The sequence below is a fragment of the Lissotriton vulgaris genome, chromosome 8, assembly GCF_964263255.1.
Source record: "Lissotriton vulgaris chromosome 8, aLisVul1.2, whole genome shotgun sequence".
Lineage (NCBI taxonomy): Eukaryota > Metazoa > Chordata > Amphibia > Caudata > Salamandridae > Lissotriton > Lissotriton vulgaris.
In genome coordinates this window covers 993,881,078-993,897,386 of record NC_141696.1, presented here as the reverse complement: position 1 = coordinate 993,897,386, position 16,309 = coordinate 993,881,078, and the positions used below count along the sequence as shown (strand labels likewise).

The 16,309-nt window shown below is 45.2% G+C and overlaps 1 protein-coding gene across 1 annotated transcript in view; it reads left to right on the top strand.

Annotated features, from left to right (window-relative positions):
• Positions 1-16,309, top strand: part of UCHL3 (ubiquitin C-terminal hydrolase L3) — a 408,547-nt gene that overhangs the window by 56,863 nt on the left and 335,375 nt on the right. Inside the window, exon 2 of the mRNA XM_086934885.1 lies at positions 4,949-5,077. Coding sequence (XP_086791011.1) covers positions 4,949-5,077 — 129 coding nt within the window. The remainder of the gene's footprint in view (positions 1-4,948; positions 5,078-16,309) is intronic.

Sequence of the window (16,309 nt, the reverse complement as noted above, 5' to 3'; positions counted from 1 at the left end):
ACATCTGAACTAGATGAAAACGGTGGATGGTTGATCACACGACTTCAAAGCAATGCATCAGAAATATATGCAGTGAACATGTATGCCACCTCTATAGATGACCCACAGTTCTCGGAAAATTATCTGCAAAACTCACACTTCCACCCCATCAAGCCCAGATGGTTCTATGTGGTGATTTCAATCTACTGATAAACATTATTTTAGATAGGAACTATGCCTGTAGCCTACCCAAGGCTTATAAATCAATTTACTCTCTCTGTACAAATCATGGTCTAGTCGATGTCTTGAGACTCCAATACCCCACAGGTAATGACGTCATGTTCTTCTCTCAACCACACAATAGCTTTTTGAGAATTGACTACATTCTGGTAGGCTCCTGTCTCCTCCACGATACGTCCTTCATGTCCCTTTAAGCTACCATAATTTCAGGCCATGCCACCATTTCGATCTCCCTGCAGATACTGCAGTCTAAAGGTCGTACATGGCTTATGAACACTGAGGTTCTAGATGACAAGAGGGTGGTGCGGGAACTGTATAAATGATTAGCCTTGTTTATACAAGAGAACAAACCTCTGCCTCCTCCCTCCTTATAATCTGGGATACACTGAAGTGTTTAGGACAGGTGATGAGCTGCATGTCTAGGAAAAACAAAGTAATACAATTCTCCTCAGATAAACTAACTGCTGAGATTAAAGCTAAGGATATTCTTTGTAGGCATTCAAATGAACATCTGGACATGACTGCACCTAAACACCTTAAAAATGAATATAACTCTATTATCAGTAAATCGTCACACTTATGGGTGCATCTCCAGAAAGGCAAGAAGCTGTTTTACTTAAATAAGGCTGGTGGATCCCAAGTGGCATACCTGAAATTCCAAGAGTAACACTGCAGAGCATTGAAGATCACCAAGGTAGATTGCAGACAACAGATGATATTCTCAAGGCCTTCCAAAGATTCCATACGGAGTTATACACTCCAAACCATAATCACTTCTGAAGAGGCATGTTTAAAATTCCTTTGGAGTCTCAAAATAAAATCAATCTCTGCCACTGATCAACTTGCATTAAACAGATCTATCGATCTGGAATAGATTATGTTTGCAATAAAGACTATCTCAACAAGGATGGCCTCCCCATTAACTTCTACAAAACCTTCGCTCCAACGATTATGGACTCCTTAGAGTACGCCCTAAATCATTTTACCATCTCAGGAAAAGTTCTGGTACTTCTTCTGAGGCCAATATTGTGGTTATTCCCAAGGAAGGGAAATATTACCCTGGCCCTAAGGATTTCAGACCCATTGTGTTTCTAAATAGAGAAGCGAAGATGTAAGCCAAGTTCTTGGCCAAGCGACATGCACTCCTGATCCCAAAACTGGTCCATTTTACTTAGACAGGCTTTAGTAAAGGCTGATTAGCCTGTGACCGCGTACGCTTGTTTTGTAATGTAATTGGGAAATCCTCAAACTCGCTCTCTCCATCTGCAGCTGCTATAGCTATAGATGCGGAGAAAGCCTTTGATAAGGTTTCCTGGCCATATATAGAAGCCACCTTCCGCAGATAACACTTAGGGGACAACTTCATCAGAATGACTATGGCCCTATATTCTAATTCCTCATCCAGAATTAAAATCAACGGTGCCTTGTCACAACCCTTTGCCTTACAACAAGGTACTCTTCAGGGCGGCCCATTATCACCCTTATTATTACTTCTAGCTATTGATCCCCTCTTATTAATGTTAAATGCATTCACAGAAGTTACTAGCATACCATTTGGTGACGTGGTCTACAAAACAGCTCCGTATGCGGGCAACCTATTCATATTTATGGAAAACCGGATATAGAAATCTTGGCAATCCTGAATATTATTAGCCAGTTCTACTAGTTGCTCTTGATACTCTTTAATTTAATTAATTTAATTTAAAAAGTATTTGTTGAGCGCAACGTTCACCATGCGGTTTCTTGGCGCTATGGAGGCAAACTTTAGCAGTGACACAAACAAGACTAGAGATGACAGGGAGGGGAAGGAATTACACTGGGAAAGCTTGGGTAAAAAGAAAAGTCTTAAGCTCTTTTCGGAAGGCAGGGTAGTGAGTAGCCGAACGTAAATGGTCAGGAAGGGAGTTCCAAAAGGAGGGTGCCAAAACAGAAAAATTGGATCCACCCCATTTCTTACGTCTGTATCTGGGGACTTGTAGGAGTGATTGGGTAGATGACCGCAACTCGCGAACAGGGGTGTATTCTTTGAGTAAAGAAGAAATGAAGGCCGGAGCAGTCCCTTGGCGTGCCTGGAAGACCATGCAGCCAGTTTTAAATAAGGTTCGCTCCTTTATAGGCAGCCAGTGCAGAGCCTTCAGCAGGGGGGTGGAATGATGGAAACGAGAAAGTCCGTGGATCAATCTGGCCGCCTGGTTTTGAACCAGCTGGAGCTTCTGGAGACTGTAAGCCGGGATGCCGTTGTAGAGGGCATTGGCGTAGTCCAGCCGGGAAACAACCAGGGCGGACATGATTAACCTGAGGGCAGAAGGAGAAAAGAAACGGGAGACAGAGCGAATGGTGCGGAGAACAAGAAAGCAAGAAGATACAACAGAACTGATTTGTGAGTGGAGGTTGAGATGGTTATTGAGTTTGATACCCAGGGTTTTAACTGAGGAAGAGGGTGTGGGAGGGGGTCCCAAAGAGGAGGGCCAGAAGAGGGAGTTCCAGGGACTGGATGAACCACCTGTGAGGACCAACTCTGTTTTATCAGGATTCAACTTCAGATGATTGTGGTTCATCCAGTCCCTGATAAAAATCATAATAGACTGAAAGTTAGAGATAGAATGAGGAGAAGAGGAAAGGTTAAAGATAAGCTGGAGGTCATCTGCGTAGTTAAACACAGTGACCTCTTTGAACAAAGATGAAACAAAAGTCTTCCCCTGGAACGTTCACTGCCACCCTGCCTGTGTCTGTAATTCCATTTTCCAATGAAAGTCTAAATTCATCAAATATCTAGGTATCTTTTTTTGCAATGACCTCTCAGAATCAGTAGCTTAGAATGAATTAAAAACAATCAAAAGCATTAGAGACCTACTGGCAGCTTGGACCCCTGGACCCCATAACATATCTCATGGTGGGGCGGGGTAGAATCTTATCAAAATGATGCTGTCCCCATTAATCACTTACTTAGCTAGCATGCTCCCTGTTCGGCTGTCTCCGGATGGTAGTTGTTACATCCCTAACTGGGTCAATTACCAAACCACATTTTTGGCAGCACAGGGGGCACGTTGGTTTGAAGTTGAGGTCTTCAAAAAACCTTTGTGATTTAGTATCTCTCTAACCATCAGCCACCCCTTCCCGTTGGAAGAAAAACCTGATTTATGTTCCACCATTCTTTTCCACATTCTAGCAAGGTGCTTAGAGACACAATTTCAGCTTTACTGTCAGATAAAGCCCTTTCATCCAATGTACACAAATCCTACTCCCTATGGAACAATAAGAGACTGCAGATTGCCAACTCCCAATCATCAACCCTATATGGCGGTATCTATAAGAATAGCTGATCTTTATGCAGCCTGTGAACCATCATCCTTTGCGGCTCTCCAAGTGAAACACGGACTCTCCAACTGGGATTTCTAAGATTTCTTTCAAATCAAAGCAAAAATCTCCAAGTTAGGCCTTCTTCAAGTAGCATCTTGTCTCCGCACTATTCAACTGCTTCAAGCACGGGGTCACGTTTCATCCAAAATTTACAAAATCGTAAATAAAGCCACCCCCTCAACTAAACCCCATCCTACAAACCAGATGGTCTTCATATCTCCCCACTAAAGGCTCACCACCCCGTGATGTGGCAACCTGTTCAAAACTTTGTTCTCACCGTACCTTCTTCAAAGCAAACTATTCCCTTCGCTGATTCAAACAAATATTTGTGATGTTCACTTAATCTATTGGGCCCCTACTAAACTCTTTATACTAAAACTAATAGATTGTGACTTGAATTGGTCATGTAAATCATTATCCGGTGACATCAAGCATATGCTCTTCTCATGCCCCTACCTGTCCTCCTTTTGGGTGAATATCACTTCTCAATTGTATAAAATCTTCAATCCTCCATCTCATTGAACTTCCCAATGGTAAACTTGAAGCCACACATAGAAGTACCGTCTATCAAAATCCCAGACTCAGACCTAGCTCTACTTGAATTACTGCTCATTATTGCTTTTAAGGTTATACTAATAGACTGTAGTAGTACATTCTTTTATTGTATAGTTAATAAAAACCATTACAAAAATAAAATGCAGTAATGTTTAAAACGGATATACTGGAAATCCTTTAACAATGCCTCTTACCATACATAATGGACGAGGGTCACTTACCTTAAAAGTACATATATAGCACAATCCCAGGAAAGGGGCAGACTTGTGACTTCACAACGCAAATGGGAGACACTATACACCTTCATTCAGAACTTGTAGCATCCATAAAGGTATTATTCGGCCCTGCCGCGCTGATATAAGATTCACATTCTGCAGCTGTTGTGTCAGATCACCAACCAGTTCACATGGCTCCCTTTCCTTCTCTATCCCTCCCCCTCTTGTAGCTCCTCTCTACTTTCTTTTTGTTATCTATCTCTATTTTCTATGTCGATCATGTTCCCAGATGGAGTTCACCAACTGTTGTTTTTCTTGGAATTATGTCAATCTCAGCCTTTACTCACAGTGACCAAACTGGTACAAAAAAGTTTTATCTTAGCTTCCTGGTTCAGCGATATCCGAAAGATGACTTTGATATCACCTCTATCGTTTATTGTTTCTGTGCTCCTCAAGCTCTTTACAATTCCATCTACCCGCAATTTGTGTTCTTCTGTTTTTGTTGATTTATCCAAAACTGTCATTTAAAAAAAAGTGGTAACAACATCAATCTTGATGATACCTGTTTCTGATGCCACACAATTCTTGTTTTTGGACAGTTTCTGAAGCAACTTGGAGTACTTCCTAGCTGGCAGTTTGTGGATGTTTACGGACTGGACCACGAGCTCCTCAGCCTAGTACCAAGACCCGTCTGTGCGGTGCTGCTTCTTTTTCCAGTCACCCAAAAGGTAATTACCCCGCCTCCCCACACAATTTTGGTTGATATCAGTACTAAACTTGGATACACAAGTGCAGTTTTAATTGTGCTCTTATGTGACAACTAATTAAAAAATGAACAATCAGGAAAGAAGGGCAGTAAATATGGTTATTTTTTAAATAAGACTATAAAACATAATTTTTCTTGTAATTCCTTTATCTCATGACATGCATTGTGGTGCTGTCGAAAGTTTTTAAAATGTGCAATTTTGGGTGACAAATTATTTTTGAATACTTATGATTTTTATAGTGAATGTAGTTGTAATTGATTAATTGATAATGTTATACTTGAAACGTTTATTTAGAGGCTCAGAAGTGTTTTTATTAGTGTAATTTAGTTATACCACATTTCTGCAGAGACACCATTTTTATTCAAATGAATGTTGGTTTTGTGGTCTGCTCATCTTGCTTCTGCTCATTACACCTCCCATTCAATGTCCCCATGCATGTCTTCCCTCCCAGCAGCCTTCGCAGACAACAGAACACTGGCGCGAATCGTTATTTTCCTAGAGTGTGTATTATGAAGGAATCTTTCTTTGTGTTCACAAAGTCTCATTCCAAAGGACACTTCCACTGGAAGTTCCGATGTAGTCTTATCAAAATACTAGTGTACGAGTCCTTGTTGGAAAATGTTTCATACAGTGTTCTACATCTCCGGACTACGCTGTTGCTGTGGAAGCTAATGGAAAATTTCCTCTGCCTTAGAAATGGTAGCGTTGTAATAATTCTAATTACATTCATGATTCTGATTTGTCCAATATGTGTTATTGCTTGGCATGCCATGCTGAATTTGCAGTGTTTGCATATTGCCTATGCATAAAATGTGTATAAAATCCCTGGTTTGGGGGGTGAGCCAGCGACTTTTTGTTTTCCTCGCAAGACTGTTTGTTTTGATGACTTTCCTATTTCTCAAGGAATCCAGTCCGTTTCACTTATGTTTTTTTTGCTGCCTATTAGGACTTAAAATAATTCTGATTTCTGGCAATGTATTCTGTATTTGATCCTACATGGCATTGCATTCTAATTTTCTCTAATGCCTATTTTGAGATATTGTAATATAACCATTTAATTGAATTTGGTGTAGAAATCAGGTTAGTGGACCCAGTAATTTACTACATTTCTCTGCTGTTTGTTTGTGGAGTAGGTAAATATTGGGGTTCGACTCCCACTTTACTCTAGAGGACAATATCACTGATCACAGCATTTCATTATAGATGCCACATGTATGATATTACAGATCTCCAGCGTTATCATTTCTAGTATATCATTGCGGCAATATCTCCAGAGTTATATTATCTATGCCATAGGGACGATAGCCCTAATAATCACTCTTCTGAGATAGTCTATGACATTGTGAAGGAATTGAATGATCACCAGTATTTTCATTTAAGCCATTGATGCGATTTTCCTGATCACCAGTGTTATGCTATCAACTGTTCCATCAAAACTACAGATCACCAGTATTATATTATCATTTATAAGCCACAAGGGCAATATTATCAATAACCACTAATATTTATGGCTTTGGGGCGATATCCGATGACAAGCATTATAATATGATTAACTTTGGGTCAAGGAATCAAACCTCATCCACCATTACAAATCCTAACCTAGCTTGACATCTCATTCTCATGCAATAAAGCATGCCATCAATTGGACTGGAACTGGGACCATGGCCACTTCAGTTTTTCTGTACTCAAAGACAAGGAAATTCAACAACCGTACTCAATTTCTTTATCTTTTTGCTGGTAGCTGCCTTTTGATACAATATTTGTGTTAATTTCTTATAAATTGTGGGTGGGAGGCTGATGGATGTATATGGTGAAGTGCACATTGAGGTGGTCTGTGGGAGTGAGCAGTGTCACTTGGAACGCGGGAATGGGAGAAAGAGAAGCTTAATTTGAAATGACAGAACTGGTACAAGAAGAACTATGTGAATACAGAGTGCTGAGAGCAAGCTGTATTGATTTTAGCATCCTGGCCTTCCTGCTTCGCACCAGTGGGGATGAAGATGTAGTACCACATTTTGTAATTTGGGGTATAAGTGGGTACACAAAAACTTCTGAATCAGGTCAATGAGAACGATCCTTTTTTATGTCAATATTTTTTGAGTTCATACAACGTTGACACGGAAGAGACCGTATACAATAGCGAAAGCACTGCTAATTGAGCCTGTGGTATCCCATTTCACCACACTTACAATGCGTAAAAAAGCAAGTACAGAAAAAATGGCAATGTTCTTGGTACATTGCAATGCACAGATGTACAGTAGCAGTTGCTGAGGATGGAGTGTTTGATTAGTGATTTGAGAGTAACCTCTAAACTGTGGCATCTTTATGGTTTCTTCTGGTTCCAGGGTGGAGGTTCTGCCTTTCATGGTATGTTGTGGTAAAGTAAGAAGGAGGCTGACGCAGGTCAGTATCATCAACAAGTGATTTATTGAATACGTTCAAATCACCGAGAGCCAACCCCAGCCACAACTGACACAGCAGTCGCTCACTTTAGAACGTTGCCCGCCGTGGCATTCCAATTGATGTCACAGTGGCACGTTCCACAGCGGTGACGGGGGGGCTGGGAAACAATGGCATAGTTGACAGTAGCCCCCTGTTATAGGAAGATACCACACATCTCCCTTCCCTGCGCAAAACAAGAAAAACATAGCATAGGAGAAACATTTGAACATGCGTAGAAGTCTACTCAGTAACATATTGCTCCAGGTACTTGGGCCGACTAACCACCCTTTGGCTGGTTCTGCGGGAAGGGTAGGATTCCCCAGGACACCCCTTCGTGGACGAGTTGCCCTTAATCCGGGGATTGACCACCCATTTATCCTCTGTCTTTGTTCCCTTCAGGGAAGTGATATCTTACTACTCTTCCTAGATTTCAAATCCCCTCTTGAGTTTTTATGGCATTTTTAACCATCTTTCGTAAACTCGGACCAGCTCGCTCTGCCAGTGGGTGCCCTGATTTTCACTGCGTCTCCCACTTGGAATCCTACGTCTCTTACAGAGTGCAGTTTGTCATACCTGTCTTTCCTGTCTAACATGGCTTTGTGTTCTCTGTCCACCCTCTGCAATTATTTTGAGTGTCCAGTCCACCCTTTGTGCCATCCCATCCACCCCGGTGAGAGTTTAGTGTTGGGTTTCCTTGCCCGGAGTAGTTCGAAAGGAGCGACGCCCGTTGTCTGGTGGGGGGTCAGTCAGTAAGCTTCTAGACGCTTTCTCACTTCCTCCTTCCAATTCAGCCCATTGATTCTTGCCAGTTGGATGCTCTCCTTAAGGGTCTTGTTGAACCGCTTGACCACCCGTTGGTCTCAGGATGATACAGAGCGCAGCGCTTGTGTTCAATCCCATTAAGCTCAAGAAAGTCCTTAATGTCTTTAGAGCAGAGTTGCACCCCATTGTCTGCCAACAGGCTCCTGGGCAGTCCTTCCCTGATGAACAATTCCTGTAAGAACTCAATAACTCCTTTGGTGGTGATCTCGGACACTATCTTCACCTCTGGCCATTTGAATATAGGTCTACAAGCACCAAAATATAGGGAGTGCGGATTTCGTCTGTTAGCGGGCCCACAATGTCCAGTGCCACTTCTTCCCAGGGTCTCAACGGGTGTGGTCTACATTGCATGGGAGGCGTGTGTTGCTTCAACACCTTGTCGCTGATGGTGCATGATATGCAGTCTCTTACTTTCCTCTCAATCTCATTGTCCATGCTGGGGCACCAATAGTCTCCTCGCATCCTCTGTTTAGTTTTTGTGATGCCCAAGTGTCCTCATGGGCCAGATCTACTAAGTACTCTCTCAGGTTGTTGGGAGGTATCAGTCTTGTGCCACGGAACAGGCATTAGTCAATGACTGACAATTCATTCCTGACCATCCAGAACGGGCGTAGGGTCACATCCTGTTTGTCTTTGTGCTTCCAACTTTCTTTTACCCTCGTGTACACTTCTTATTATCCGCTTTAAGGGCCTGGTTATCCGCTTTAAGGGCCTCCTTCCAAATTTCTTCTCCCACGGCTCCTTGGGTAATCACGCACACCTTTTCCGCTTGAGACTCTTCCTTCCTCCTCGTGTTCATTCCCTTCGACTGCTTCCTCTTCCTTAGTTTCTCCCACAAGGCGTGAGAGGCAGTCTGCTGCGAGATTTCTTGTCCCGGGTACATATTCGACGTTGAATGTATACTGCAGTAGATTTACGACCCAGCGTCTGATTCTACTGCAGATCGCGTCGAGCCCTTTCTTGTTAAACACTTCGACCAGGGGCTTGTGATCAGTTCTCAGGTTGAACTTTGTTCCCCAGGCGAAGTCCCGGAACTTGTTCGTGGCCCAGTCCACCGCCAAAGCCTCCTTCTCAATTACGGAGTAATTGACTTTGGACTTCCTAAGAGATCTCAATGCGAAGGCTATGGTTTCTTCACCCCTCTCTCCTACTTGTGTGAGGACTGCCCCTAGTCCTTTTGAACTCGCATCTGTTGTCACCACCGTCTTCCTGTTTTGTACAAACACTTTGACGCTTGGGGCTTCCGCTAGTGCTTTCCTCACGTCTTCGAATTCTTCTTGGCACTGCTCATTCCAACTGAACACCACGTCTTTCTTGAGCAACTGGCGAATAGCATAGGTCCTGCCTGCGAAGTTCTGCACAAACTTGCTGTAGAACTCCAGCATGCCCATAAACAATTTTATTTCCTCCTTGCTCCTTGGCGGAGCCAAACTGATTATAGTATTCTGGAGTTCTGCTTTGGGTCGTATGCCACCTGGCGTTACTTTGTGTCCTAAGAAGTCCAATTCTTTACATTGAATCCTGCATTTTTCTCTTTTCACAGTAAGACCCTGCTCTATGAATCTCGCCAGCACCTGTCTCAATCTTGCATCGTGTTGTCCACTTTCCGCGCCAAAGACCAGCACGTCGTCTTGATAGCACAATACCCCAGGAATGCCTCGAAGAATGCTGCCCATGAGTCTATGGAATACCGCTGCGGCTGAGACCAGACTGAATGGCATTCTTTTAAATTTGAAGGCTCCCATTGGTGTTACGAACGCAGTGAGTTCCTGTGAGTCTTTGTGAAGCCTGATTGGGAAGTAGGTCGATGTTAAATCTAGTGTCGAGAATACTTTCGCTCCTTCCAGCAGGCTCATCATCTGCGTGATGTTGGGGCAGCGGGAATTTGTCGACCACCACCTCTTTGTTCAGTGCCCTGAGGTCGATGAATAGCCAGACAGACCCATCTTTCTTCTTAGCTGCGACGATCGGCGCCAGCCACTCTGTTGCCTCCACCGGTTTGATTACTCCTTGGTTGCATAGTTTCTCCAGTTCTGCCCTGACTGCCTCTTGGATAGCTATGGGGAGGTTTCTTACTTTCGCCACTACTGGCACAGCGTGCTCCTTTTAGTTTTATTTTGTGAGAATAGTTTTTTAGACACCCAGGTTCCCCGCTGAAAACTTCCTTGAACTCTTCCTCGATTCCTCCTACTGTCTCACCTACCTCTTGCACCAAAATCTGAGGGGTTTTGTTGGGGTTGAGGTATACTCCTAGTTATTTTTGCGCTTGCCACCCCAGTATGTTGTCCCCTTCTAGGATACGTAAACCTTAGAGACTGTCAGTCTGTCTTTGTAGCCTACAGTGCCCCAAAAGTACCCTTTCATGTTGATGGGTTGACCACTATAGCCCCCTGGCCTGACGTCCATCTTGCTCAACTTGAGCTTTCCTTTGGCCACCCTCTCAAATTCTTTGGCATTAATGATTGTTATCTTTGAACATGAGTCAAACATGGCCTCCAACCCTGTCTCGTCAACTTTTATCATGTCTTTTGGATTGCCAATTTGTCCGCTCTGCACCTGTAGGACGATCTCATCGCACACCTATGCAGTGTTATTCTTCCCTTGCTTCTTGTACCCCTGGCCACGCCTGCAGTATTGCCTGAAATGACCCTTCCTGCCACACTTACTGCATGTGTATTTCAATGCGGGACAATCTCTGTCATTCGCCATGTGTCCTTGCTTGCCGCACCTATAGCAGTTGCCCTTGAAGCTCCATCCTCCTTTGCTCTCCTTCTGTTCTTTCTGTACATTCTTCTGCTCTTTCACAGCGAACACAACTTCACTTTCTGCCACTACTTCGCTCACATTGACCTTGCTATCACTGACTTTATTTTCTTTGTCTTCTTTGATTTCGCTAACACACTGCATCATGTGTTCTACTTGCTTGGCTACTATGAGCACCTCCCTTAGTGGTGGGTAGTCTTTTAACACCAACTCCTCACGCACACGCTCAGTCCTGCATGTTAATACAAATTGGTCTCTGATTCTTTCCTCACACGCACCTCCAAATTTGCATGTGGCGGCCAGTTTTTCGTAAATCTGATACGAAATCCTCAATTGATTCCCCTTCTTTCTGCCCTCTTTTGCCAAAATGGTACTCTCGCTTCATGTGCACTCAACTCTGGGAGGTGTTCCAACACTTCCTCCCCTTCCGCCCCATATAGTATGACAATAACGCTACTTTCCTTTCTAATCCTAAATTGGGCCCACACACAACTGCATAGTTTACGAAAACCTTCTTCCATTTCTTCCACTGTATAGCGTGTTCCCCTGGGCTAGTTAAAAAGAAAGGTGGGGGGCGTTACGTTCTGCATATTTTCCCTGTGGATTTTCTATACTAACACACTTATAGTTACCCGCTTAACAGACTGATGAAAATGTTTTCCATAAAACCGATACTACTTCTAAAATATACTGTATTACAATGGCCCAAGTGGGCCTGGTTTTCTATGTCTCACGTAAGCCGACCTTCACACACATTTCTATGCATCAGGGGGGTGCATTACTTTCTGCAAGATGTATCTACGTTAACATTCGTTTCTAACTTTACCTTTGTACATATGTGTTGACATACCATGGATGGTAACCACATAGGAGGCTGGAGGTAGAAGATATTCCCCCCCCCCCCCCAAATGGTCCTACAGTCTTTATACGCAAAATACTTGTGCACCCAAAAACCCAGTTCAAATTCCATAATATCCGTGGCTGGTTCACAATGCAGCAATGACACAACACGGGCCTATTTTCCTCCTGCCCAGTAGATGGCACTGTTACGTTAGGAATTTACTCTCCTCTTCGTCGTTCACAGATGAATTTCCATAAGTTATGTCTCTTATTAATTCCTCAATAGGTCGCGCTTGTGTGTTTTTCCTGACTCGCTTAAGCGCAGTGCCCCACGCTTTTTAACGTCTCTTTCAGGCGCTTCTCTACAAGTAACTTTTGCGCAGTCCAGAGTTCACCCCTCTTGCCCCAGTATTGGAACTTTCATAGATTCCCATGCTTTGTATCATTCCCCGTCGTCGGAATGGGAGCCTCGGTAAATAGAAAAAACCATAGTAGTAAGCACAAAGTGAAAAAATAGGCCTAGGCCTCATCTCATTTTGTAGCTTATCCACCTCTTTTTGTAAAAGAGACCAAAATTCTGCAGTAGCCAATCAGAGCAGCCTCACCCCATAGAACCTTCCTGAGAGAAGCTCAGAGCCTCAGATTTTCTAGCGCACGTTGTGCAAGGGAGTCTCCATTGAGCTCTGCTCAGTTTTCTTCAGTTTTTTCTTGTTATTTCTTCAACTACTTGGATATTTTCTCATCATGTCTGAGAAGAAAGCCCTTTTTAGAGCCTGTGCCACCTGCTCCAAAAAGAGGTTGTTTGTCGAGGACAAACATGAGGATTGTATCTACTGTTTGTATCCGGACCATAAACCAACAGGCTGTCCGATTTGCAGATCCTTCTCAGCAAAGACCTTGAGGGACAGGGAAGGACGTCTCCTCACATGGCTTCAGAAGATGAAGGACCGGAAGGACATTATCTCTTCGGACAGTGAGGGCTCCTCGTCGATGGTGTCATCCAGAAAGTCTCTGAAAAGGGGTAGGTCCCCCCTTTCTACTTCAGACGAGTCCCGTCACAAGGCCTTACCAGGGACCTCTGACAGGCTGCCCAAAAATCTCCTCACAGAGGTGAAAAGGAGAGGCAGGGTAAGCCTGAGGAACAACAGCCCTCAAAAAAGGTGAGAAAGACTTCTACAGTCTCTTCACCTCCCTCAGAGAAAGATCGAGGGGTCAAAAAGCCTTCAACCCCTGCTCATGAGGTCACTTCAGACAAGAGGCAGAAGTCGTCGACGACTAAACTCCCAGGTACGTCGTCGACGAGTGTTAAAAAGGACAGCTCTGCCAAGGTTGCCTCGTCGACGGGCTCGTCGACGACGGCTGTGTCGACGACGTCTACACCGTCGACGGTTTTCAAGGCTCCGGAATCCTGCTCGTCGTCGACGAGAGTGACCATCTCCACGTCGACGACAATGTCTGCAAAGCTGGCGTCGACGGCGGTGTCGACGACGAGAACGACTTCGACGACGACGATGTCGACGACGCCGGTTACCATGTTGCTGACGACGAGCTCGTCGACGGTCCCGTCGACGATACCACCATCGTCGACGAGGAGTTTCACCTCGTCGACGACGCAACCCTCGGCAGCGAAGACAGTATCTACGTCTGCACTTCCACTGTCGACACAAACCCAGAAGAGCTCCCCGTCGACGACGACCTCGTCGACGACGGAATTTTCGGAAAAACATGTTTTTTCGCGGAAAAGGAGGCAAATAACGCCAGAGATGACGTCTCCTCGCCAGGTTCAGAAATTACCACCTAGCCTACTATTGGAAGACGACTCTGATGAAGAGACTTTCAGTGAATTTGGGCAGGCCTATAGCCCTTCTGACCTTCAGGTTAAGGTTCAGGACGTTAGCTCTGAGGAAGAGCAGATGGAACGACAGCACTATGCTCCAGAGCATTATTATGAGGAGGAGCGCACTACTACCAGGCACATGCTTCCACAGCAGCCTATGCGTCAGGTACCTGAAGGGATGGTGGCAATACCATCCACTTTAGTGGCGGATTTACAACTTATGTTGCAGGACTACCGGCAACGTTTCCCTGCGCCTCCAGAAACCCAACAAGTGCGCCCCCCGACACCTCCGCCTCAGACATTACGACCTGTGGCAGACCATTCTTTGCCTCCAAGAGAGCGTGCCACTGCGCCGGAAGTGCGCCCACAAGAGGTGGTACAGGTGCAGGATACTGATGATGACGCTGCGTCTTCAGATGCAGACCAGCAAGCGGACCCTGATCAAGATCAACAGGCGCAATGGAATACTACTGACCCTATAGATCCGGACAACACCGATCCGGATAACATTACTTCGCCTCCAGCGGACGTTGGAGGGTTTCACAACCTAATGGACAGGGCATCCAAAAGATTTGGTCTCCCAGTGACCACGGTTCAATCGGATTGCTTTTTATATGACTTTAAAGAACCAGTCAGAAAGTCAGTGAGGTCCATCCCGATCATTGAGCATGTCTGGTCTGAGGGCTTGAAGGCTATGCATAATCCGGCCACAGTCCTCCCGGTGCTTCCGAGACTGGAAAAGAAGTACAAGGCACCTGATGGCAGTCCGGCATGTTTGCTTGGCCAACCGAAACCGGATTCGGTCATTTCGCAGGCTGCCCAGAGCAAATCCAAGAATCCTTCTACGCCGATGACTACACCGCCGGATAAGGAGGGCAGGTGCCTAGACAATGTAGGCAAAAGATTTTCAGCTATGGCCAGTCTCCTGGTTAGAGCAGCCAATGCTTTAGCGATTCTGGGACGCTATGATCGGCAAATGTGGTGCGACCTTGCTCCATTTGTAGACGAACTGCAGGATTCTTCTAAAGAGGAGGTGAAGAAGATTTTGCTCGAAGGGGAACGGGCCTCTTCGGAGGTCATTGATGTGGCAATGGATATTGCGACCACCGCATTCCGAGCACTTGCCGGCTCGGCGGTTCTGCGACGCCAAGGGTGGTTAAAGGCCACATGGTTCAGGCAGGAGGTGCAGAATAAGATCTTGGATCTACCATACGACGGTGAGATGCTGTTTGGCAAGCACGTCGATGAGGCCCTGCAAGGCATCAAAAAGGACACGGATACAGCTAAGTCCTTGGGTACATTGCAGTATCGTAAAGTGCCTTTCAGGGGAGCTAGAGGTAGAGGTTTTTCTTCTTATCGTGGAGGAAATCAAAATCGCTACTCTTCTGGATCTCAGTCCAGCCAGACGTATAAGCCTCAATACTCTCAAAGGGGTTCTTTCTCTCGCCAGCAGCCTAAAGGACGTCAGGGGCAGCAAAGGAGAGACAACACCAGGAAACAATAGCGGCCAGGTGGCTCTTTCCACTGTTCCTGTTCCCTCATTCACATCAGTGGGGGGCAGGATTACCCATTGCCTAAACAACTGGATGATTATTACATCGGATCAGTGGGTCCTACAGATTGTCAGAGAAGGACACACATTGGAGTTTCAAGACCTTCCTCCAACGAGAGCGCCGGATGCCTTCCCTCCCAAACATCTCAGGCTCCTTCATCTCGAAGCCCACCAACTTTTCACCAAGGGGGCGGTAGAGCCTGTACCCCTTTCGCAGAAGGGGAAAGGGTTCTATTCCAGGTTCTTCCTGGTTCGGAAGACAAAGGACAAGTGGCGTCCAATTTTAGATCTACGGCAGCTCAACACTTATCTCGTGAAGTTGTCCTTCAGGATGGTCACTCTTCAGGACATCCTTCGTCTTCTCAATCCAGGGGACTATATGGCGACCCTAGATTTGGAGGACGCCTACTTCCACGTTCCTATTCATCCAGCTCACAGGCAATATCTTCGATTTACAGTGGGCAAGAGCCACTTTCAATTCAAAGTACTGCCATTTGGTCTCCGGTCCGCCCCGCGGATCTTCACAAAGATTCTGGCTCCGGTGGCAGCTTTTCTCAGGAAGCAAGCTATTCAAGTGTTTCCATACCTGGACGATTGGCTGCTAAAAGCTCCATCTGTTCAAGAAGCGTCCTGGTCAGTCCGGGCATGCAAAGATCTGTTCGAGCGACTAGGTCTTCGACTCAACAGGGAGAAATCGGTTCTATGCCCATCCAAGTCAGCAAGGTTCCTAGGGGCCATCCTGAACACGGACAGTTGCTTAGCCCTTCCATCGGAGGAACGCCAGACCAAACTAATGTGCTCAGCTCGTCTTCTCCAATCTCGAAAGACACTGACAGTTCGCAGGTACAAATCGCTTCTCGGATCGATTTCATCTTGCATTCCTTTAGTTCCGCACTGCAGGCTCAGGATGCGTCCACTACAAGAGCAATTGGACAGA